Source organism: Dipteris shenzhenensis, chromosome 29, assembly GCF_047967505.1.
Source record: "Dipteris shenzhenensis isolate YYH24624 ecotype China chromosome 29, Dip_SZ_1.0, whole genome shotgun sequence".
Lineage (NCBI taxonomy): Eukaryota > Viridiplantae > Streptophyta > Polypodiopsida > Gleicheniales > Dipteridaceae > Dipteris > Dipteris shenzhenensis.
This window is the reverse complement of record NC_141624.1, coordinates 40,234,696-40,259,448: the sequence shown is the minus strand read 5'-3', so window position 1 is coordinate 40,259,448 and position 24,753 is coordinate 40,234,696. Positions and strand designations below refer to the sequence as shown.

At 40.9% G+C, this 24,753-nt stretch overlaps 1 protein-coding gene across 3 annotated transcripts; it reads right to left on the bottom strand.

Annotated features, from left to right (window-relative positions):
- Positions 1 to 2,897: 2,897 nt before the first annotated feature.
- Positions 2,898 to 18,612, bottom strand: LOC147882834 (kinesin-like protein KIN-7L). 3 transcript variants are annotated; one of them, XM_087400945.1, is made up of 20 exons: positions 17,885 to 18,612; positions 17,649 to 17,738; positions 17,411 to 17,529; positions 17,193 to 17,306; positions 16,994 to 17,075; positions 16,819 to 16,886; positions 16,637 to 16,702; positions 16,283 to 16,428; positions 16,050 to 16,152; positions 15,835 to 15,915; positions 12,388 to 12,456; positions 12,244 to 12,303; positions 11,920 to 12,072; positions 6,279 to 6,590; positions 5,923 to 6,012; positions 5,293 to 5,406; positions 4,923 to 5,207; positions 4,593 to 4,680; positions 4,004 to 4,107; positions 2,898 to 3,846 (listed from the first exon to the last, which is right to left on the bottom strand). In XM_087400945.1, the coding sequence occupies exons 1-20, from the start codon at positions 18,027 to 18,029 to the stop codon at positions 3,319 to 3,321; spliced, it is 2,817 nt and encodes a 938-aa protein (XP_087257071.1). In that variant the 5' UTR covers positions 18,030 to 18,612; the 3' UTR covers positions 2,898 to 3,318. The 3 variants fall into 3 exon arrangements, with proteins under 3 accessions (XP_087257071.1, XP_087257073.1, XP_087257074.1); XM_087400947.1 differs by having other exon boundaries at positions 4,923 to 5,129; XM_087400948.1 differs by lacking the exon at positions 4,593 to 4,680 and having other exon boundaries at positions 3,617 to 3,846.
- Positions 18,613 to 24,753: the final 6,141 nt, after the last annotated feature.

Here is a 24,753-nt window from a genome sequence, read left to right as displayed (position 1 = left end):
TCCACCTTATCCAAGTGAAACCGTAATTCATGCACCACTTTTCATAAAACTTCCTTTTAGATTGTTTGGCTGTAGAGCTAAAGAAAACAAGATCCCATTTGAGTCAAATTCTTATATGAACCTAATCCCTGTGGTTTTGCTTGAAGGATTCTTGTCGTATGGAGATTTGATGTTTGAGAGTAGGCCTCTAGTGATAGGGTCATCATGCTTTGAACTCTTACATGCTCACAATGTTGCAATGCACTGTGAGAGTGCACTATTATCTCCCCACTGTTATTCACACCTTTGTTTTCCGTTCTTGTCAAATTATTAGGAGCACAAATTTTGTGCTTTTAAAGCCACAATGTGCTATCAATGATGGTTTTAAGTTAAGATTGTTTTATTGTTCTTTTTGACAAAGTATTTACGCTCTTAAAACATATGGGATGGTAAATATTACATGAATAGAGCATTATGAAATGAATTCCAAGAAGAAACCATCTTCTAAAGAAGACCAAAATAAAAAAGATAGTTAGAATGACATTTCATGAAGTTGAAATAAGCCCAGCTCAATTGCTACTATGCATTCCAAACTCTTTTTCTAAGACAACTAAAAGATGATATGGTTGAAAGGGCAAGGCACCTCTTTCAAGTAAGCTTTTCTCAAGTGCCTTTGCTTCTACACAACATATAGCACACGATCTTTGCCAAATTTGATGGGAATTCTTGAGCTTATTGTTGAAGAATATACGATCATGCATCATACCATGCAAGGTCCGGATAACCAAGAGAACTTGCCTGCTATTCACAGCGAAAGACTTCCCTGAGATCATACAAATATGCATAAGACAACGCACGTCGTGGGCACGAATGTATGGACACTGTCACTGCAAACTCTCATCACAAACCAAAGCCCTCCTTTGCTTGGTCAACCTCTTCTTGCAGTTCTTAACAAAATGTCCAACTTTTTCTTTTTGCTTTCACCATCTGAATAGTCCCCATCATCTACAGAATATTGTCAAAACCAATTGTAAAACCTGTAAACATGTACCAACACGCACAACATATTGTCACTGAGGGAAGTCATCAAATGTTGTACCTTCTGCTGTACACTCCTCTTTGCCACATGCTTTCAGTAGGCTTCAGTAGCTACAAGGATGAGACTCCTGCTCCTCTTCAGTGCACCAATCTATAGCTATTGTAGTTTACTGTTTATCTGCCTCTTATGTACCTGGAAGGCTCAAAACTATTGCAAGCTGAACCTTTTATAGGGGCCCCAGGACTGGCTGACCTGACTAGTCTAAATTGTACGGACTAGGGCCCCATATTTGACCCAACTAGACTATAGACTGCCAACTGCAGTCTGCAGGACTGCCAATCAGTAGTGCACCAACTATAGCTCTTGTAGTTTGTTGTTTATCTGCGTCTAGTGTACCTGGAAAACTCAGAATTATTGCAGGCTGATCTTTTTATAGGGGCTGAAGTGTCTCAGGACTAGCTGACCTGACCAGTCTAAATTGTACGGACCAGGGCCCCAGATTTACTAGACTACAGACTGCTGCGGACTGCAGTCTGTAGGACTGCCGACAAGCAGTCCCCCCTACAGACTGCCGACAAGCAGTCTCCCTTGGCCTCTGTAAGGCCTAGTTGGCTGCCTTCCCAGTCCCTTGGCCCACTGTTTCAGCCATGGCTGGGCTACTACAAGCCCTTATGCTAGCCCTGAACCAAGACATACAATTAAAAAGGGTGACCCAGGTGGCTGCCCAGATTATTGTCTGCTACTCATTTGGCAGGCAGTTTGCTGCCCACATGGTGCTCCAAACAAGCCCTATCTTTCCCATAACATGCTGCATATCAACCTCCCCCATGTCCTCTTGTGGGGGGTTACTATTAAGCTTTATGCCGAAAGGCTCCTAGCATAAACGTTTTCTCAAGAAAACTAAGAATCAGAAGGCATGCAACAAAACAGTTCACAGTTTTTTGTCCAAATAATTTCCGATTTGAATTTCTATTATATCTACTTGTTCACATTGCGTAAGGCATGAACCAAATGATGAGACCAAGCATACACAAGAGAGGGTAAGGTTTCCCTTTCTTGTATGTCGCCACAAAAACTTCCCTAAGCTATAAGGGGTGGCCCAATCTACAAGATAGATTATCACTACCATCAAGGCAGAAATTACTATTAATAATTGATTCTGGCAAAAGCATGCACCTACAATTCTTTAAAAGATAGATATTTCTTCAATCTTATTTCTTACAAGTGAACATATTAACGAACCTGATCTTGAACTTTTCAAGCCAACGAAAAAGATTTCCATTGTAAATAATACACATAATTTCATCTTTTAATGTGATTGAGAAATGGCAATTAAATCACATGTCTGGACTCTGTGTTGTCCTCCTAGCACATGTTGAGTGTGGAAGGACAACCATCCATTATCCACATGCATGCTCACATGATTGTGTGTCTTGAAGGGGTGATGGGGATATTAATCACGAGTATAACAAGCAGAAAATTAACAAGACATGGATATGTTCAAAAGCTTAAGACCTTCACGTGGAGTTACTCCATTAGGAAATCAAACCTTCAAACAAGCAAGAATAAGAGTACTTGCTTTATGTTAGGACTGCCTTCTCACACAAGAACAATATGGAAAATGCTAAGGCTCTCTGGTCCTAACCAAAATTGCAATGGAATCAAGCTTTTCTAAAAACCTTTCCACCCGACACGTTTTTAAATGACCTAGCTGTGGAGGGAATGACACATAAACTTCCAAGGAGAATTAGTTTTTCAGTTTTATATATCTACACAAACAACCCGAAGAATATCGCCTTTGCCTTGGAAATTTTGCATTGATCCATGCTGCTTTTCAAAAACACACATCGGTGGAGAGACATCCAAGTCTTGCATTCAGACAAAAATAAGGAACATACTGTTTAAAAGGGAGGTGCAAAGATGACAGATTAAGAATGTTAAATAGAAAAAAATGAAGCGGACTTCATGAGAAAGTACCTGGAAAGGGTATCTGCAAATCAATGTCCTCAACCACGCAAGGAGATGTTTTGGGTCCTTTTTGGAGAGGCATCTGCAATTCGTAAGCCTACAAGCCCCACCTAAGGGGCGTTATCAAAGTTCCATTGGGAGAATTCCTTCTAGACATTTACAAAATCATGCTTCTGCAGTTTGGCCATACATCAGCTGGTTACTGATTTATGGACAACGCTAGCAAAAACATTTTGGTAATGACCATATCTTGACACTAAGGCAGTCAGTTCTCTATAGCCTCCAGTGGAGTAATGAATTCAAGCTTCTAGCTGCACATGTTTGCTGGCAAGTTAGGTTGAGATTATTTGTCTTCTAAAGTTTGGACCTTCAAGGTCCGTCCCCTTTTCAAACTCCTCTATCCCACGGCAAATCGAAGTCACGAAGCTGTCCTGGACTGCAATGGCCTCCATTATGTTCTTGAGCTCCTTTGCAAATTTAAGCTTCTCTAGCTTCATTGCAACCATACTCTTTTCATGTGCATGAACATGCTCTTTCAACAAAGAGCGAGTCCTATCCTTCTCGAGATTAGCCAGCAGGATCTGCCTCTCCAACCCCCGAATGTGCTCTTTGGACATTAGTAACGTCTCTATTAGTGCTTCGTGGTCTTTTAAATCCAGTGCATCGCTGCCATTAAGCCGCCTTTGGTTTGCTTTGTTGTTTTCCTCAGTTTCAGGGGGGCAATCACCACTTGTTGTAGGCATATCTTCTTTGCTGGTTTTCTGTTGTTTCACGAATTCCTCTTCGTCAAGATGACAGACGGAACACTCTCCTCTGCTTTTGGCGTGCCAGTTGTCATCTGGTGGACTAATGTTGTAATCCTGCTCACAAGAGGCATTTAAAGGCGCATAAAACGTAAAGCCAGTTTCCTCTCAGTCGACGATGTTTTATGTACCGTGCACATTATTTTCACAACACTCAAAACAATACCAGCCCCACTATAGGAAAACGGGAACAAAGGGCAGTGGCCTGATTTACCTTCTGCATGCCGCCTGCCCGAATATCCACCTCAGGCATTTGGAAGACCAATGTGCGCTTAAAATCATTGAAGTCTTCGCACGTTGACGTGAGTGCAGCCCCACCTGGTACAAAACAAATGGGAGACCTTTGAAAACAAAAGCATATTTTCTTTTGACTCGCGAAACAATGCCTTCAAGTCCTTAAAGAGATCCGTGTAGGTACTGAGGTGGTGATTCATTCATTAAATGTGCTCTAATCACCTGAGCTCTCAGATGCTTGAGCTCTAAGGTGTCTTACCTACGGCCTCAGGCGTCCCAGCTGAAGCCTTACCCAACAGCATACAGGCAGATTTCAAATTTCTCCAACTATGAACATAACCAAATTACCAGATTTTTATACCCACTATATGTGACCAGATCTTTTTTCTCTTGTAGTGCTTCTTTACTTAGTGGACTATATTTGGGTTCAGTCTAAATTCAACTTGATGCACAGAGATTCGGCCCCATCTTTGACAATTCACTGAAGTAAGTTGTCCAAATCTTGTGGTAAGGTAAAGAGCATTAATAGGCTACTTCGTTATTCTTGTTTGAAAGCAAAAAAGCACTACCATTAGACAATTGACCATCAGGGGAAGGCAACTTGTTGCGATATCTGTCGACCCTGCACTCTGAGAAAATAAAAGGAGCACCAGTTTCCTGCAACAATGGCAATAGGTGCCAAAATCTGAATTAAGACAGCTAAACTCTACTATATTTTACAATCAGACCTGATGCTCATAATTATCTAAAAGCAGTTCTCGCAAATGCAGAATGATTGTTAAGTGTCCTGTGCATACAGCGATTCAGTGCTACCAAGGATTAGTAACTGCACAAGCTACGACCAAACAATTTATAGATCTTATGTTTTCGTCAAGATTACAGGCCTCGAAATTTCTCACCTTAGCAGGCGATGGATTCTGCTTGCAATTTGCAGTGTTTGGTAATCTTTCATCTTTGCTTACACTCTCCTCAGTTACTCTGATGGTTGTAACGTCAGAAGACTGACGCTGTTCATGCGAACCATGATAATGCATGCGGAGTTCGGAATTTTCCTTCTTGCATTGCAACAGTTCCAGTTCAAGTTGTCTGACTTTTTCTACCAAACTCTGTAAATGGATGTTTCTCAGCTGGTCAGCTTGCATTATGGCTGAATGGATCTCAGACTTCTGTGTAGCAAGATACTCCTATCACAAACACATTACACTATGAGCATCATCTTGAATTTAGAAAGTAATCCGAGTAATTTTCGTAGGTATTTGAGAGATTGACCTGGAAATCGTGAACAGTTTCAGTCATTCGCTTTGCAGTGCACACTTCTTTTTCCAATTCTGAAAGCTCATTTGCAAGCTGCTTTTGAAATATAGATTGTTCCTGAAGTTGATTCTGTAGATATACGACAAAAATGGATCAGGATTTAATATGAAGGAATGTTGAAAGAGGCCTCATATCCTACCAACCTCATGAGATAGAAGGAAAATGTACATTTTTTAAAACAACTATCGTATAACCTATTTCCGCATAATGTTCATAATGGGCACCGACATTGGTGAATTAGTTGTTTGTAAGTAGAACTCAAAACTTCCGAAGTCCAGGATATGCAATTTCCAAATGAAACGATACTGACAAAGATGGATGAACATATGAACCGTGTGTGCACTCTCGCACAAACAATGTAATCGACCTATCAATACTCTGTTTCTTCTGTTCCTGTGAGATGGATACGCTAGATCCAATTTTTTATAGACGTCTGGTTGTTGAACATTTGATAACCAGCAAATGTTTTACAGTTTAGTAAGAAAAGTTACTAGGGGCGGGAGGCCATTAGCATTATATAAACAAGCAACTTTTCAAGAAACATCAAATTCAATTTGAATCATTTAGCAATAATTTTAAACATACCCGAAGTTCCAAGTTCTCCTTCCAAGCTTCTTCTAGCTGGGATTTGTACCTTTCTGATTTTGCCCTAGAGTTTGTCAAAGCATTAAAAACCTGGTTTTTATAATAAAAAAGCAGTCAGTACATTGCCTTTGCAGGATCGAATTCTTTATGCGCAGCCCCCTCCAACCCAATTCCCAAAAAAACAAATAGAAAAAAGATCAACTGCATTCAATTATTGAGGTGTAGGTAATGCAATTGTTAGCCTGCTACTTTCTTCTCTGTAAAGAAAATTTAGTTTTAGTATCAAGATTTCCTCATGGACAGGGATAATGGTTCACCCCGGCAGTAACACAAAGGAATAAGGGGAAGGAACTTACAGAAGAAATTTTGATTTCTTTTGTGCTACCGACTGAAGATGTCCATCGGCTTGGTGTAGAAAATAAAAAATCTGGCTCAGCTATTGGTTTCCCGTCGTTCAAGCTAAACCATAAATCTTCATCAGCTACATTTCCAAATTCTGGCGGCATTGGTAGGTCATTTGTTTTAAAGCAGAGCAACTCCATTTCACCACTTTCCTCAGAAAGTTGGTCAAAATTGACTGGAACTTGATGCCTTTCCCTCCGGACAGTAATAAGGCGATTTTCAAAATTGTTAATCAAAGGTTCTTTTTCCATGTGTTTACTGTTCTCCTGAAAGCCATATTCACAAACAAGATTTCAAATGTAAGAATTGCAAGCTTTGTTCTAATCATGCATTGATGCACTTCTAATTTTGTAAGGGGACACACCAGTTCTTTCAAAGTTTCAAATCATGTAGAAATCAAGGGACAACTGGACGTTCAAAAAAAATATAGGTCAAAGGCATTGTCATAAGGTGTTGGAGTTACACATTACATATAAGAGTTCATCCATTGTGCGTTCCAATCGCCATTCAATTCCCTTAATTGGCAGGTCAAAGATGTTTGAAAATTTAAAACTCCACGAAATCAGTACATTTAAGACCTCTTGTGAATACATTAAGGACCTTTGCTGAAGGGAAGCAAGTTGAAATATAGAAAATAAGGGTTTAACATAACAATGGACAATAAGACTGCTAGACTATAGTTAAGGATTTTTAAAGGTCGACCAGATCTACATCGTATAACATGTGTACTTGTTTGAAACCCTTTGAAAAGAAAAAGGCATTGTAGTGGTAAGCTTAGAGAATAGACTTCATGGTGTAAAGATATACCATTTTGCATCAAAAAAGCTATGAAATTTCTTGTTGAGACCACTTTCTGCATCACATAGTGCATAACAATGGAAATGTGATTGTGTTCACTTTAATGGAGTTGAAGTAGTTTACTTATATAGTAACGGACCTAAAGCAAAAAACACACACGAAGGGCAGCGATAACCAAAACTACTCAACAGGCGCACGAAGGTAAAGCCACCGAAAGGTCTGCCTCCACACAAAGTGGGCGGCTGCTCTTAAGGGCCTTTCAGCCAAATTACATTTGATCGGTGCATTACCAAGGTATGGCAGTCATAGTGAATATAGAGTAGAGGCTTCAACGCTTATGTCTAGCATCTCACGCCGGATATTCGTGTTGCCACACAACAAGACACGTGGCAAAGATTAAAATCGCGATGCCATCCAGTGGTCTAACGACGCTCTCAGATTTATTCGCCAGAATGCTGTTGCGCATCTACGGAAAGCCCAGGCTCGTCAATGCCACTACTATAACAATGGCCACATTTTCACCCAGTATGAGATCGACGATCTCGTTATGCTGTACTATCCCATTTGAAAGCGTGGCCTTGCTGAAAAATTTCCCCCAAATGGGTAGGTTTATTCTAGTCGCTAGGCATATGGGAGGGACGACCTATGCTCTAACCCAGTGTGCACTTGCTTTGCAAAACTCGCACCACCACCCATATCTCCCGAATTAAGCCCTTAATGCATCGAATGCTTCGGTATCTTGTAGACGTGGCTACGCCTCTTCACGCCCAAGTCTCACATGATCTCCACACATTGTGAATGCATGCATGGCAATAGCAGGACAATTCCCTTTTCTTGAATTGTGTCGCATTCCAAGGTGTATACTTAAACCCATTCAAGCCTTGAAAGTGGTAGCATGAGCTAATATTTGTAACTCTATATTGGAGAAAGTTTTGTCCAATGACAAATGTGGCAGGCTTGACGAATAAGAGGAGCGGTTGTGGGGTTGTGAGCTTACAAGAGACGAAGCTCCTGGAGAAAAGGCAAAACGAAAGAATGGCACAGAACAGGAAGAGGTGTGCGACGGTCGACGAGGAGAGAGCGAGTGGATGGCTCGGAATGCGTTTGGACGGATTGATAAAAGACACAGGAACCACTTGATTAAATTTGCTTGGCCGATAAGTGACAAGAAAATCGTTGTCCTATAAAACAGAAGAACCCAGTGAGCCAATCAACCGGTTGTTTCCGAGTGAGAGTAGCATAGTCCATCTGCAAATACAAACAAGTCCCGTAAAGATATGGGTGAAATTTTTGGACTGCCCAAATGACAATCAAACACTCCAATTTCGGTTGCGGAATAATTTGTTTACACATTGGATAGTGCTTTGCTAGCGTAGATGATGGGGCACCATTGACCTTTGGTCATCTTGTTGCATAAGAACGGCGCCCAACCCACAATCAAAGGCATAGTGCGAACTAGAAACGGCTTAGAAAATCCAGGTAGTGTAGGAGAGCGTTGGCTCTGAGTAATCGAGGAATAGCATCAAAAACAAATTGATGCTCAAATGTCAAGTGGAAAGGACGAAGGAGTTGTAAAAGACTGCAAAAGAAGGGTTAGCTATAACCAAACATGCCCCAAAACACTACAAGTGTTTGGAAGTTTGAGGAACCGAATAGATGTTCAAGGATTAGATTTTAGCGGAATCTGACCGAATACCTAGGTGCATGCGAAACTATGAAACCCAAATATTTGATCTAGGTTTGGGCAAAATGACACTTGGCACAATTGAGGCGTAAATTGAAAGGATTGAATAGTTGAAGTACCACTTCTCAAACCTTGATGCTTTTCCCAAGTTGATCTATGAATTAACACATCATCAAGATAGACCAACACAATACCTTCAGTGATTAGTGTTCATAAGGTCCTCAAATGAACGAGGTGCATTGGACATCCCCAAGGCCGAGAAGTGCACATAGCCTACGTCTCCACCGAAACGTAACACGCCAAAGCAAAAAGCGCACACAAAGGGCAACGATAACCAAAACAACTCAACAGACGCATGAAGGTAAAGCTCCACACAAAGTGGTCAACTATTCTTCAGGACCTTTCAACCAACATTACATCCGATCGGTGCGCTACCAAGGTATGGCAATCACGACGAATACAAAATAGAGGCTTCAACGCTTATGTTTGGCCTCTAACACCAAATATTCCTTTACGTGTTGCCACACAACAAGACACGTGGCAAACGCGCCACAATATGTCTACTGAGTTGAACTAATTATGTTTACTAATATATCAAAAAGAAGACCCTAAGCCACTTGGCATCATCGTAAACGTCCAATTCTAATCTCACCACCCTTGATGTAGAAGTGTCAGATCTATCTCCTTTTTGTCAAAATCATGGGGACTCGAAAATGAGATCTCAACCGTTGGATCAAGTCTCCCTAAATCATGGAAAAATGGTAGGTTCTATGTGTCAAAATCTTACATAGCTACCCATCACATCATATCAAAGCACTTTCCTAAATGTTGAAGTGTCAAAATCTATCTAACTTGCCAATCATATCAATCTTTTAATTGCTAGTGCGTCAACTCCTCGCCCCATGACTTTGAGGACCGAGAGAAGCCATGAGTCTGCCTCTCCTCCATATGAAAGTGACTTATGGCTTTGCCACTCCCACTTTCATATGAAGGAAAAGCCTCCCCGTGGCCTCTCCCTGCCCCTTGTTGGCATCGTCCTCAATGGCTTTGTCCAATCCCCATCCTTGGAGCTTGAGCATCATCCTAATGGTTCAGGTCCAATCGATTCGCTCTAGTTAGCCTCAACCTTATCCGTGGACCTTAGAGCCCTTATCCTCTCCAAAGGCTTCCATAACGATTACAGGGAGAACGACTCAAGGAATGAATGTTACACAACTTAAGCCAACGACGTCATCAACGCGGCCAAAGGTCATCACATCCCTCCCCACCCGAGACATAAGCTGTGGTTTTTGCTTCACGATGATCAAGAGTTGATCATGGAGACATGAGCTGTGGCTTTTGTTTCACTGCACTATTCTATAGCTTATGTACGGCTTTGATTACTTGATAAGGCCCGATGCACTTAGCTAAAGATCAGCTAAACCTGTCCTGACTGGTACGGAATATTATTGTATAAGATCCGATGACGGCTTTAAGCCCTTTGAAAATGTTCTGCAGAATTCTATCGAACAAATGAAAAAAATCCTGTGTTGGTATTCACACGTCCCAGTTGATGTGTTACGGGTTTAAGTACATTGCTGCGAGTTAGGCGTTTGGTGAGGCCATTACACTTGGGACGGTGAGGACTGGCAAATTGTTGTTTGACAATTAGTCTGTCAGTCACAATTCGTATAACTTCTGGGTTGAAATCACTTGATTGTCTAGGAAAAAAAAGAAATCAATTCATTGATCTGACAAAATTTGCTCGAGACAACCATGAGCCACAATAAGAAGTCTGCCACCTCAGTAGCAACGGCATTTTTTTAAGGGTTGTGAGTAATCTGTTAGCACGATGATGTATGTGTTGCCTGCGGCAGTCGACGTGGGCAAGGCCCCATTATCAATTCAAATGGGTGAGTGACTGAGATTGATTGTATGTTTCTGAAAGGTTTGACTGCGGAGATTTTAAAGACTAACATACAGGGCACGATTGAACATAGATGTGAAGAGAGTGGTGCAGCTTGGGCCAGAAGAACTTCGACTGAGCGTTGTTAACACTTTGAGGAGTCCTCAGTGACCTCCGAACATTCCATCACGAAAAGCGTGGAAATATTGATCTCGGTATGCTGACGGCACATATATTCTTTCTTGCATAAGAGGTTTGGAATTGTGTAACAAACCATCAATTATACGGAGGCAAAGGGGGGGCTTATTTGAATATAGTTGTCGAGCAATTCTAGGCGCCTTAGGATCCTGGGATTGTGAATTTTTTAATTTATCTCTATATGGCAGGAGGTGAACTATGAGAAAGAGGTAATGGTGTTCTGGAAGCTGTTGGCAATTGTAGTTCTGTTTGTGCGGACATAGGAGAGTGTGATCATGCATGTGCTATCTCATTGAGTTTGCCTGGACGATAAGAAGTGTAATCTCGCAAGAATAAGACCGACCCTGCTAGTCACCCTTGAAGGTTTTAGAGCCGCATGATCTTGTCTGAACCTCAAAGTGCGTATCTCTGGATGTATGCGTGCAATGTGGTGATTCCTGATACAGCAATAAGGCATTTGCGTTCGGTGGTAACATATCTGGTTTCCAGATAAACAGCTGGTCGCCAATATCATGTTTTCTTTGTTTAGTTGCTTGATTGGGGGACCTATTGGGACAACCATACCACATTCAACTCCAGCAATAAGTCTATTATTTTCGATTAAAAAGAGAGCCTTCCTATAAGACATTCGATTTTAAATGGCTAACTGGATGCTAGCAGACGTATAAGATTCTGGCATATTGAAGATATTACATCAGAACAAGTAAAGTTCTGACCAGCCTTTCATGAAAAAAATCCGCATACTAATGACAAGTTTGACGTTTAAACTCAAAACTGAAAGTAATTAATTGCACATCTCCCTATCACAAGTACCTTTGTTTTTTTTACAGAGAACCTATCACAAGTACCTTAGCTATACAACTGTGAGAAAACGACCTCAAGCACCTTCCTTGATTATTTACTAGATATAAACAGCGAATTTCCAACATCCCCACTTGCATTAGCAAACTTCTTTATATGTTGTCACAAGGAAGGAAAGCCCTTTTTCAGGAAACTCAATCCTGTGCTATCAAAAAGGTAAAAGACGAACCTTGTTCGACGAATCATCTAAGGCTGAAGTGATCACCAAGGAGCTTAGATTTTCGATCTTCAGCTCTTGCTCTTTAATGCGTTGTTCTCGCTCAAGCTGTGCTTTCCTCTCTTCCTGTAGCTCCAATGCTAGCTTCTCTCTCTCCAGCTCATACTGACACCATGCAATTAGTTTTGCATCAAAATTTGAAGTGAACATCGAATCATGGGAGTATGTGCACGCAGGTGTGGACGTGTGCATTTCTGTGTGTGTGCATTTCTGTGTGTGTGCATTTCTGTGTGACTAAGTTTGAGCCAGAGGAGAATCAAGATGCTTGCAACGCACCTTCAACAGATCATTTCTTAAATGAAGTATTTCTTGCTCCAGAACCTCTGATTGAAAACCCTGTCAAAAAGAGGGAGTCAAACAATGAATCAAAGAATTCAAATGTATTAATATTCCAGGATAATATTGGAGAGAGATTCAGACCTGCAGTTTCTTGCGCAGGTCCTCGATTTCCCGCTGCTGACGTTTTAGGAGAGCCGCATCTGTTATTATCTGCAATTCCAAATTCCCAGGATTCAATAGGCTTTTCTTCCCAAAAGAGACGCTCTTCCCTCTCGACGCTCATCCTAGAACCCTCAATACCCGCTCCCATATGGCACTGAAGATGTATGTAGATGATATCTACATATGGTGCAAATGGTGTTGACATGATATCGAGCTAAATAGTGACTAGGATGGCAGTTGAACAAACCCGGTGTCCCCTGTCACTAAGCTGCAACCTAATGGTGAAAAAGCTCAAAGAACAAAAATTGGACACCAACTACGCTTTGATCGATAAAATTTTGGTTTGAAATCAAATTAATAGAGATAATAGTGCTCAAATAAATATCTTCAGACACCAACCATGCTTTGATCGATGAAAATTTTACTTTGAATTCAATTTAAGATGGCATCTTCCATGCAGACCAATACACTGCTTTATTTCTATCTACACTGATGTCCTGTTACAAAACACCACCTACGTATGTCGTTGCAAAGGCCTTAACGTTCAACAATTGCCTCTACAAGCATAGACAGTTTTTTATCTACGTGGATGATACACCTAATCATCATTATCTCTCTCCTCCCTCTCTTATCTTGTATCTTCCTTCCTCTGAGCTCTGAGCAGTTCTCCCTTCCCTTTGCTCTCACATTAGATCCACATTTATTTCAGTCTTATTTCAGCCTTGCCTTCAACAATCATCGCTTTTGGAGCATTGTTGTATGTTTTCATCTTGAATGGTAAATTTGCAGCCTGATTGGTCAACAATTAGAGTGAGGACATCAGCAACAGAAGGCAAACCTATGCAAGTCTCAGCCATTACAGTGAGTTTGAGAGGTCATCTCACTTCGTACCCCTAAGGGTAATGATGAGCACTTGCTGTTCTGCTTTACTCTTCTCAACATACATCAGCCTTCATCAAGATTTGTCTTCTGATGGTATAATCCCATGGCACAAATAATGGCCATGTTCACGCAAAACTAGGTGACCTTGATGGAGAACGCCAGTGTGCTAGAACCAAACACATGAAGACAAGGGAAAAAGTTGCTCACCTCTAGACAATTGTTCTCGGGAAAGAAAGGACAATGGAGCAAGGTCATTCAGATACAATGCATGAAAGTCTGCCCAAAGACTTCTATTAAACTGGTGAAAACAATACAAAGACTCAATTACTATCTCGGCACTCAGAACACAAAACTAGCTATGTTCAACCTACTTTACGGGGTTCTAGCTCGTGCCAGAAGAAGGTGCCTTAACAACAAGTGTGTTGGGTTATGCAAGCATTGCATTCTGTGATCCATAAAAGTGAACAAATGCTTGCAGGCCAAGCCTTGCAGAAAACTTCCTGCCACTCAGCTGTCTTGATGTCAAGTCAAACATTGACAAGGATGGCAATCAGACAACCTTGATGTTCCTCATCCCTAGTGTTGCAGCGTGCCAACCGAAATGTTCCAAGCAGTGATGCTGGCCACTATCTCCCATATTGTCCTCTCGCAAGAACTCAAGAAGATGATGGAGTTAGGTGCGCAATGCTTGATCTCCTGGCACACCACCCGCCCCATAGGGACCAAGAAGGAAAGGGAGATCATCTCTATGAAAAAGGCATGCTGCCCCTCTATTTGCCAAGCTGCCATATGCCTCAACAGGTCCACCATGTCCTCGCAATAACCTTGAGGGCAAATCCTCTGGGCAAAAAGCAGTGGCGCTCATGTGGGTGAGACGATGTGACTTATTTACAAATGGTTCATTACCTGCCAAGCATCTGTAATGAGAAGCCATTCCTTGGTAGGTCAAATGGGCAAATGTTCAATAATATTCTCAGTAGACAACTTAGATTGAAGATATAAAGAAGCAGAGTTGAATCGCATCACAAGGTAAACAATTATGACCAAATTTAGTCAAAGATGTATCTAGAAGGCTTGGAAGAAAGTAAAAGCAGTCCACCTGGCATTCATCTCTGTACCTTCACGTAGATCAATTCAGAAGTGTGAAGGCAGCACAAGCCATTAGTGAGTCACACTAGTAGGAGCATTGGCCTTGCAGCGCTTGGACATACTCTCCTTTGTAGCATCATTCAGCTTGTATCTTTCAACTTTGTAGTTCAAGCAATATTAAAGTACTCTATTTCAACAACAACAAAAAGTACTCAAGTAGGAGTTACAAACAAAACTCTTTATTGTTTAAGAAAAACAAACTAGAAATAGACATTTGTTGCTCTGTCTCAAGGCTCAAATTTTGAAAGTGTGAGTGGCACTTGAGTGCATCAACAATCCTCATCAAAATGGCTTCGGGGACTTCCGTTTGTTGAGCACCACCATAACAAAAGGTAAGTGCTAAGGACTGTGAGGTGAGTGGTTCAAAAGAACCTGCATCCAACCCTGTCAGAATGCACCTAAAGGATGGCACTTCCTAAAGTAGTTAGGAAGCGAAGGATCTGCATCCAATCCTGTCAGAAGCACCCAAAGGATGCCACTTCCTAAAGTATTTAGGAAGTATTTAGGGGTGCCAAGGACTGTGAGGTGAGTGGTTCAAGAGAATCTCCATCCAACCGTCAAAAGCACCTAAAGGATGGCAATTAGGGAGTGACACCCTACAGAATACTCTAGCATGTAAACGGCAGCCACGATGCAGCAGCTGGCTCCCCCCTTCACTCTCAGCACCTGCAAACCTCATGAGTTGCAAAAAATTTAGTTCCTCCTGTAAATGCTGCCTTTGACATGGTCACACAGAACTGTATGTGCATGCACTATAATCACTATGAATTGAGATGCGTACATTTTCGGCTATGTATGTGCATGCACTAAAATCACAGAACTGTATGTGCATGCACTATAATCACTATGAATTGAGATGCATCCATTTCTGCTATGGATATTGATGCTGCATGTTGATCAAATCAAAAACGATATACTGCTCATAAAATACTAAACACTTCTCTGTGGTAGTTTGAACACATAAGGTCATAAGCTTGCCATAAGATCTGCTTACAGTCCTTCATACAGTCATCCAGAGTCCCTCCTACGACCCCCTTCTAAGGTAAGTTTGAAAGCATAAGCCATTGTAGGCTTGCTTCAGGTATGCCTATAATCCTTCACCATGCATGCCCAGTGTACAAATGTAACTTTGAAGGTGAGTCAATTCAACAACCCTCTTCTACTTGACACCCTCCATTCCCCCTTGATGGTTAATGAAGTACCATCGTCATTTGATTTAAAAGTAAAAAAATGTCTAAAATTCTGGATACAGCAATGCCCCAGAGAGCAAAATATTCACAGTAAGACAATTTTCGAATGCATAGGAAGGGAATAGGTAGGGTTGCATTGTTCCCTTTGTATCTGGCAATGAGAAACAAGTAAAAAGACCTTTCAAGAAGTAAGAAAGAATAGCACCTCATTCACTTGTGCGCAAGTCATGATTCTTTTAGCCCTGCTTGCAAATTGTAAGGTGCCACGAGTCTCATCTATGTGGACCTGCATTTGCAAAAAATTTCAAGAGATTAATTTACAAATAAGGTAAGGTAGGAAGCGGGGTCTATAAAGTGTGGGTGGGACAAGTCAAGTTCCAATTTTCCTTAAACAGGAGCCTTTGCTTTTAAAGTTCTTGCCTCATCCGGTGCTACAGTACAGATAATTGCGGTCTTTGCATTTCCCCCTAGGGCTGGCTGGAGAATACGTGTCAGCTTACTGTCTCTGTATGGTACATGTGCCCTGTATACAGAGTAACGGACGTTAACAAGACACACAAGCAAACCAGACTGCAGGGAATAGATAACTTTCCATAATGTTGTGAACAAAAGCAACCAACAATGACAAGCCTGAATGAACATATGTATCCTACCCTTGCTTAGCGGCACCATCGCTTAACTTCTTGATTACATTACCGAGAGTCATCAAGCTCTTGTTAATGTGAGTTCCCTCTCTTAAGCGAACTCCACCAGCTCCGGTCTTTGCTACACGCTCAGAACCTGCTAAGTCTACAAGATTCTGCAATGTGGATCGTTGTGAAAGGAGCAAGAAATTTCAAAAAGGCAAGCGTTAGCCTTGGCTTGTTTGGAAACACTCACAAAGATGAAGGGACGATGGAAGTGAGGGTGGAAAGGCAGTCCAAATACTCTCGGTATAGAATGTATGGTAAGTTTAATTTGGGCAAATGATGTAAAGCAAAAGAACTTTACTGTGAAATGTTGCTCACCAAAACAGACACTCGCACTGCATCTACAGCGCAAGGTTCAGCATGCTTGTCCTTACTTTCTATCACCTGTCATTTGGCATTGTATCTATGTTTAGACCTAGTCCTAAGAATGACTCATATACTCCTGCTTGATGGGACAGATTGCAAAAGATTCTTTTTACAACCAAGGCAGAAGCACTCACCATGCGAAAAATAGTGTGAGACCTGCTACTGTACACGTTCATATTCGTTTGCCCAACATGACGACGAGCTGAAAAGGTAATACTCAACCACTCCATAAGACTGGAAAAACAAATTACCTCAGCACGGATGGAATGCAATAATTGTTATATTGTACAGATGGAAGCTAAAATCCACCTTCTCCAAACTCGAGAAGTTCAAAGACTTGCTCTGGACTATTCACTATCTCCTCTCTTAAGCCTGCAACGAAAATCCCCTTCTGAAAAGGAGCTCAAAGTCACAAAATGTGACAACACAGTATTCAGATGCAAGCTTTAGGCATATCAAGAGTGCAAACAACAACGCGTTAAAGAATGGGAGTTAAAGATAATATTACCTCGAGATTTTCGTGAATTTGAAGCTTTCTATTTTCAGGAGACAATAGATCGTTTATTTCCTCGTTATAAATCTCCATGTACGATACTCGTATAAGAAACTCCCTATTAACAATCTGCTAAAAGTCAAACAGCACAGTTAAAGGCAGGGCAGACAAAAAGACCCAGCAACTTTGAGGGGAAGAAGCACCGAGATTGAGGAATAAGGAGCACCACTGGCCTTTAGTAGGTCGCTGAAGACTTCGCAAACAGCCAAACCTATCAATCCCAGATCAGTCTTGGAACCCCTCATAGTGTATGTTTTACCACTGCTCGTTTGCCCGTATGCAAAGACTGTACCTGGATAGTTCCAAATGGTTCGCTTGTCAACATTTACCCATTTCACAGTTATAATCAAGTCTTTCAGCGAGCAATTGTTTACGTGTTCAAAGTGGGACTACGACTGGCTAGCAATATACCGTTAAATCCACGCAATGCCGATGTTATGACGCCCCTGGTGTGGAGTTCGTAAACGGTCCCATTTTTTACCTCCGCTCCGAACACATGATCTGCGTTCAAGCTCATGCTTTTTATTCGAAAATCTAGCTCACGCAAACCCAAAGGCGAACAAAACGCAGCGGGCTGTCGAGATATTCAGAACCTTGGTTCGACAAACCATGCTCGCACATTCAAAGTTAGTAAAATACTTTCTCACCAAATGTATAAGCTTGGCCAGATACGGGGGTGCCAAATGGGCTGCAGAGCGAGATTGTATTGTCAACCACTTTCCATTGATTTCCTTTGCTGCACTCGGAACTTGTCGGTGGCCGAATACGAACAGCTACGCTTATTTTTTCCATGTTTGCAGGCCTTAAATTCAGGGTCCTCCTCAGCGACCTTCTGTCAGCAAATGCATGCCCCAAGGATGAAACAGTTGTCTGGCAGCTACTTTGAAATTTTGAGGGACATTGAGGTTTCCAGAATCCAGTTGATTTGCCATGTTACTGATGAAAGTTGGAGCTGAAATCCAGGAACCGACGAACGAAGACCCTGAACGTTAGAGAAGATATCCATGGCTCTCAGGGTCCTTGGCATTCTCCTCGCTTGCAGCTTCCAAGACTGAAGATGTCCTGCCGATTCCCTTACCTCCCCTTCATCCAGAACCGAGACATATGGAGAGCTGCCAGCTGCGACGGTGTCTTCGGAAACATGTTCCAACGTCGCAATCGAAGCGCTTCTGTATCTCTTCTCCTTCCACAAGGGAAGAGGTAAAGGCAAAGTGGCCACGAGAAGCGCTGGAGGAAGCAATTTTCTGCGTAAGGGAGGAGAAATTTGGAGGATAAAGAGAATGTTGTGTGATTCGAGATAGAAATTGAGAAGCGATCCACAGGAATGTTGTGATCGATTCGACGAAAGGATGAAGAAGAAGAAGACGATGAAGAAAATGAAGCCCGTTGCCGTCCGAAGGGGGAACAGAGTCCATATTGCTCTATTCAAATTTTATCAATCCCTTTGCATCTCCTCTTCACGTCCGCCCTTTGTACTTTCCTCTGTCTCCTATTGCCACATCCCTTCATCCTCCTCAGGCCTCCTTCCCCCTCCAGCCCCCCTAGGTGCGAGCACCGGCGGGTGTGCGCTCATGCAGAGCTTTGCGAGTGTGGGACCTGGGTGGCGGTGGCCTGCAGCACGTCTCAGTGCGACTTTGAATCCATGTTCCTTTGCTAGGCTCGTTTGCACACCTAGGGCGGTGGATGGCACTCCGCCGCCGACAATCGATGAGCTTTTCGAACGTACTAGTGTGTGGCTTGAATGTACCGTTTCACTAGCCACCCTCCCGCCATCCTCATCGTCCCATCGGTTCTTAAATGCCCCTGGTAGTGCATCTGTGCAGAAGGAGCATTACTCGATTTGTCACAATGTCCAGGGATGGAACCCCCCCCCAAACACCAACCACCCTAGGCCGTTAACCGATAAGAAAACTCAAGTAGCAAACTCAGGTCACTCTACAAATTAACCAATGACCACTCTTGTAGCCCAGAGGACCCACATCACAACTATGGTGAATGTCTGGCAATACAACGTTATATTCTTGTTCGACTATATGCTAACATGACACAACCACCGCCATCCGCCCAAAAGGGGGCTTCGTTACCGCCCCCGTTTGAATCTAGCCTAAGGGTGTCTCAAATGTAGTTGCAATTGTCAAAAAAAATCAATTCTCACACAGCTTTTATTTTCACCGTCTGGAAGATGTCCAATGTTGAGCTAGGCATCACGAGAATGTGTTGTTAGAATAGGTTCCCACTCACCATCGAAAAATGCTCACTCAACATTGTTGAGTATTCATGGGCATTTGGTTCTCAGAAAGTGCCAAACCTATACAAAATGTCATACCTCTCCCATGTCTACGAAAAGAAACTGCAACATGCCCAAATTAGAGAAGACCCTGCCAACCTATTGGCTATGCCCCGAAATGCCCAGGTGGTGGGTGATCGATAGCCAAATTATGGCCCTGTGATAGTCAAGGCTAGTTGTGGGAATCTAGCGAGCTCAGGAAAATAAAGCTACTTTCTAGTATTTTATGCTCCATGGAAATGAGCTTTTAGACTACTCAAGCCACCTTTCAACATCAACATGACACATGATCATGACTCCTAGCAAGGTTTCGATAGCTTTGCAATACTAAGCACCCTCAATGGTCACTGAAACAAGCAATCTGGACTTGAACCGATTTACATGGTTTCATCACATTTTGAGCCTGTGTCTTAATGCTTGAGTTGAGACATCTACTAATCCCTATTTAGGATCGAAAGGATATTGCTAGCGAATTTCTCTATGGGTGGCTTCTCTATCCCTTCTCTCGACATGGATGGCTTCTCTATCCCTTCTCTAAACATCGATGGCTTCTCTATCCCTTCTCCTTCGTGAGTATGGGTGGCGACGGCCTGCACAGCATGAAGTTTTGATTGCAAGAAAGTCTTTGCATGTGCGATTGCATGTGTCAAGTTCTCTATTTTTTGTCTAAAGAGGTTAAAAGAGGTTTCAAGGCCCATACATATGTGTTTGCCAAATTCATATGTGAATATGGGTGGCGACGGCCTGTCGAGCATGAAGTTTTGATTGCAAGAAAGTCTTTGTGTGTGCGATTGCATGTGTCAAGTTCTCTATTTTTTGTCTAAAGAGGTTTCAAGGCCCCTACATATGTGTTTGCCTAAACTTTTATTTTGTCTTGGGGCGAAAGAAACAAAGAAAAGAGTGGTTCGCTAAAGGACATGATAGAGGATTTTAGTGTTTCATACAATGTATTTTGGGCATTTTCAATGTTCACAACAAAATTTTGTGGTGTTTGAATTTACATTTGTGACCTAGGATGAGACAAACAAGGAAAACCATCTTTTAATTAAACAAAAGATTCTTTAATGGGTGGTTCATTGAAGGACACATCTTGATGGGAGCTCTACAAATGTGTGGTAGCATTGGGGCCTTAAAATGGCATGCGCCAATCACCTTGGAATCTCCATTGTTAGTTCATTTGTTATTTTAATTGTGCCAATCACCTTGGAATCTCCATTGTTAGTTCATTTGTTATTTTAATTGTACCTAGTTTTGTAGAATCGACTTGCTTAATATGTACTTTTTATGATCGTTTAAGGTCATTAACTCTACTTGTGCCATGGAATTTGTATTGCAGTGTTACTTTTGTTTGTTCTTTCACGCCCAAATTCATATTTGTCAAAAAACAAATCTAGAGTAGTATGCCATTTGAGCTCTTGAATTGGTAATTTGTAAGGGTGGGGGATTGGCTAGGATATAGCAATAGTTATGTGAGGCCTAGAGTTTTTATGTAAGGTCTAAAGATGCCATTGACTATCTCTTGATTTTTGTTATCATATTCAAAGGATAGATCTCTTACACATGTAAGTATTATCAATGTTTATAGAATGGAACATGCAAGGAGATGAACAGGTTATGATACTATGCATTTTGATGAATTTCAAATGTGAATTTGGATCAAGCTAATACAACTAATTAGTAGTAGGTGACAATGCTTGAAGTTGTTAACCTTTATGTATGTGGAACAATAAATTGTGACTTTTTGCTTTATCCTCCACACCCTTCCTCTAGGTCAACATGAAGAATATGTAACATTCTCCAAGTTTTTTCTCCTCACAGTTGACCCCTTCTTTGCCATTCTTCATTGCCAATTATGCTCCCTTGTGCTAATAGTTGGTCTTGATTGAAAGGTGTCATCCTTAGCAAGAGATTTGGCCAAGTGCTAAATACAATACATCACCATAGATGATAGGTTTCATAACATGCAAATATCTATCATATATAAGTTGTGATCAGGTGCATTCCTCTACCATATATAAGTTCTTTAGTATGCTTGTGATGATAGGTTATCACCACATGCATATCTCTACCACATATAAGCTCTTGGAAGAACTTAGACTTATCATAACATCAAGGAAACCTACTTCTTGCAAAACTCTCATTCATGATATGGCTTTGTAAAATACTCAGATTTCTTGTTCGAAAGAGATGTATCATTTGCTTCTTTAACCACCATAAATTATCACTATTTGGCAAGAGATTTGGCCACCTACTTAATATAATACATGGATTTTTTGTGAGTAAATCATTGGTTGTAACAATCCATTCATTTACTATATACTTCTTTGAAGATCTGGGGTAAACTAACCATCACAGCATCTAATTATGCGTATTCTAAATAGCTATGAGAGAAGCTTTATGCTTCTTTGTTTCTAAATAGCTATGATCGAGGCTTTATACTCAGCTTCTTTGTTTGAAAGAGATGTGGCCACTTGCTACGTTCAAGACCATGAGCTAGATCTATTTCTTAATGAAAGGCATCTTTGAACATTCATTTTACATTGTTTCAATTCATATTACCTTAACAATATGGAATACATAGATGCTAGGCATAGACTCTCTTGTCTAGGAGATACAAATCAATTGAATTGTATTTAAAGCTTTTGAATTGCTTGATTGATATTGTACTTGGATATTTTGGGATATACTTCCATAGGAGTTAACATTACTTGTATTCTTGCAATAACTTGTATTAATTGAGCTTCTAGAGTCTACCTTTATCCTTTTTGGGGGAGTATGGCCAAAATAACATCCATGTAATTTTGAAATCAAAGTTTATTCCTCCAAATTCTAAATACAAATCAATAAATTAGAATGTAAATTCCTCGAGTATTCATAGAAAGAAAGATGTAGATATCTCTCATAAGAGAGGTTCTAAAGTCTAGAAGGTGAATCTCATTAGGGAAGGTTTATACTCTTCATGGCCATGTAAGAAGTGAATTAGATGGTTACTCTCATAAGGGACGTTTTAAATTCTAGGAAAGAAAGTAGAAGGTGAACTTCATTACGGAAGGTTCATACTCTTGATGGTAAGGTAAGAATAAGTTACTCTTGATGGCCCCGCATAAGGTTCATACTCTTGATGGCCACGCATAAGGTTCATACTCTTGATGGCCATGTAAGAAATGAATTAGATGGTTACTAATGATGTTTGCTTCTCATATGTACATCTACATCAATGGTCTCAAGGAGGACTAAACCCTTATTGATATACCAATTAAGTCTCCATCACCATGGGTGAGGGGTGGTGACAACCACACTTGCCATTCCACCTTCTTTGCTAGATAAGCACTTTTTGTGGGTCCAAGAGACCCACAAAATTTTAATTCTTAAGCTCTCATCTTTTTGCTTCCCCCTCAACCACAACCAAATGCTATTCTCTTAGGTTGCTATTTCTTCTCCCAACTAGGCCTACTCCATCTCTCTCGTTCTGTTGCTACTCCCCATGTAGATTTTGCTAGCGCGTGAGGGAGAGACATACATCAAAAAATGGCCACAACCACATAAGACAAGGTGACAACAAGGTCTTATTCCCATTAAAATAGTAAATATATGACTTGTATGCACTAGTTCATAATTAAATATTCATATCTATCTTACATATTTCGGTATACTAGCCTATCAATATACAACACACCACACACACACACACACACACACACACACACACACAATTCAAGATCAAAATTGAAAAGACATATCAGGCTGATACTGACTTCAAAATGGTATGCAAAAAAAACGTGGAGATTGCAATGCAATTACAAATGACCATGACCAAGTGTGTGTCAGTGGGGTGTGACGGATCAAACTCCACCCTAAGAATTTTTGTAAACTTCAATGAACTACTATGCCATTTGAGCTCTTGAATTGGTAATTTGTAAGGGTGGGGGATTGGCTAGGATATAGCAATAATTATGTGAGGCCTAGAGTTTTTATGCAAGGTCTGAAGGCGCCATTGACCATCTCTAGGATTTTGTTATCATATTCAAAGGATATATCTCTTATACATGTAAGTATTCTCAATGTTTAGATAATGGAACACGTGAGGAGATGAATGGGTTACGGTACTATGCATTTTGATGAATTTCAAATGTGAATTTGGATCAAGCTAATACAACTAATTAGTAGTAGGTGACATTTCTTGAACTTGTTAACCTTTATGTATGTGGAACAATAAACTGTGACTTTGTGCTTTATCCTCCACACCCTTCCTCTAGGTCAACATCAAGAATATGTAACATTCTCCAAGTTTTTTCTCCTCACAGTTGACCCCTTCTTTGCCATTCTTCATTGCCAATCATGTTCCCTTGTGATGATAGTTGGTGTTGATTGAAAGGTGTCATCCTTAGCAAGAGATTTGGCCAAGTACTAAATACAATACATCACCATAGATGATAGGTTTCATCATATGCATATATCTCTCGTATAAGTTGTGATCAGGTGCATTCCTCTACCATATATAAGTTCTTTATGTATGCTTGAGATGATAGGTTATCACCACATGCATATCTCTAAGTTGTGATCAGGTGCATTCCTCTACCATATATAAGTTCTTTAGTATGCTTGTGATGATGGATCATCGCATGCATATCTCTACCACATATAAGCTCTTGGAAGAGCTTAGACTTACTTATCATAACAGCAAGGAAACCTACCTCTTGTAAAACTGTCATTCACAATATGGCTATGTAAAATACTTGGATTTCTTGTTCAAAAGAGATGCATCATTTGCTTCTTTAACCACCATGAATTATCTATATCTAGCAAAGCAACGACATAATTCTTGGCAAGAGATTTGGCCACCTACTTAATATAATACATGGACTTTTTTAGAGTAAATCATTGGTTGTAACAATCCATTCATTTACTATATACTTCCTTGAAGATCTAGGGTAGAGTAACCATCACAGCATCTAATTATGAGTATTCTAAATAGTTATGATAGAGGCTTTATACTCAAGTTCTTTGTTTGAAAGAGATGTGGCCAATTGCTACTTTCAAGACCATGAGCTAGATCTATTAGTCAAAGAACGGCATCTTTGAACATTCATTTTATATAGTTTCAATTCATACCTTCTTGGCTAGATGTGCACCTTTTGTGAGTCTAAGAGACTGTAAAATTTTAGTCCTTAAGCTCTCATCTTTTTGCTTCCCCCTCAATCACAATCAAATGCTATTCTCTTAGGTTGC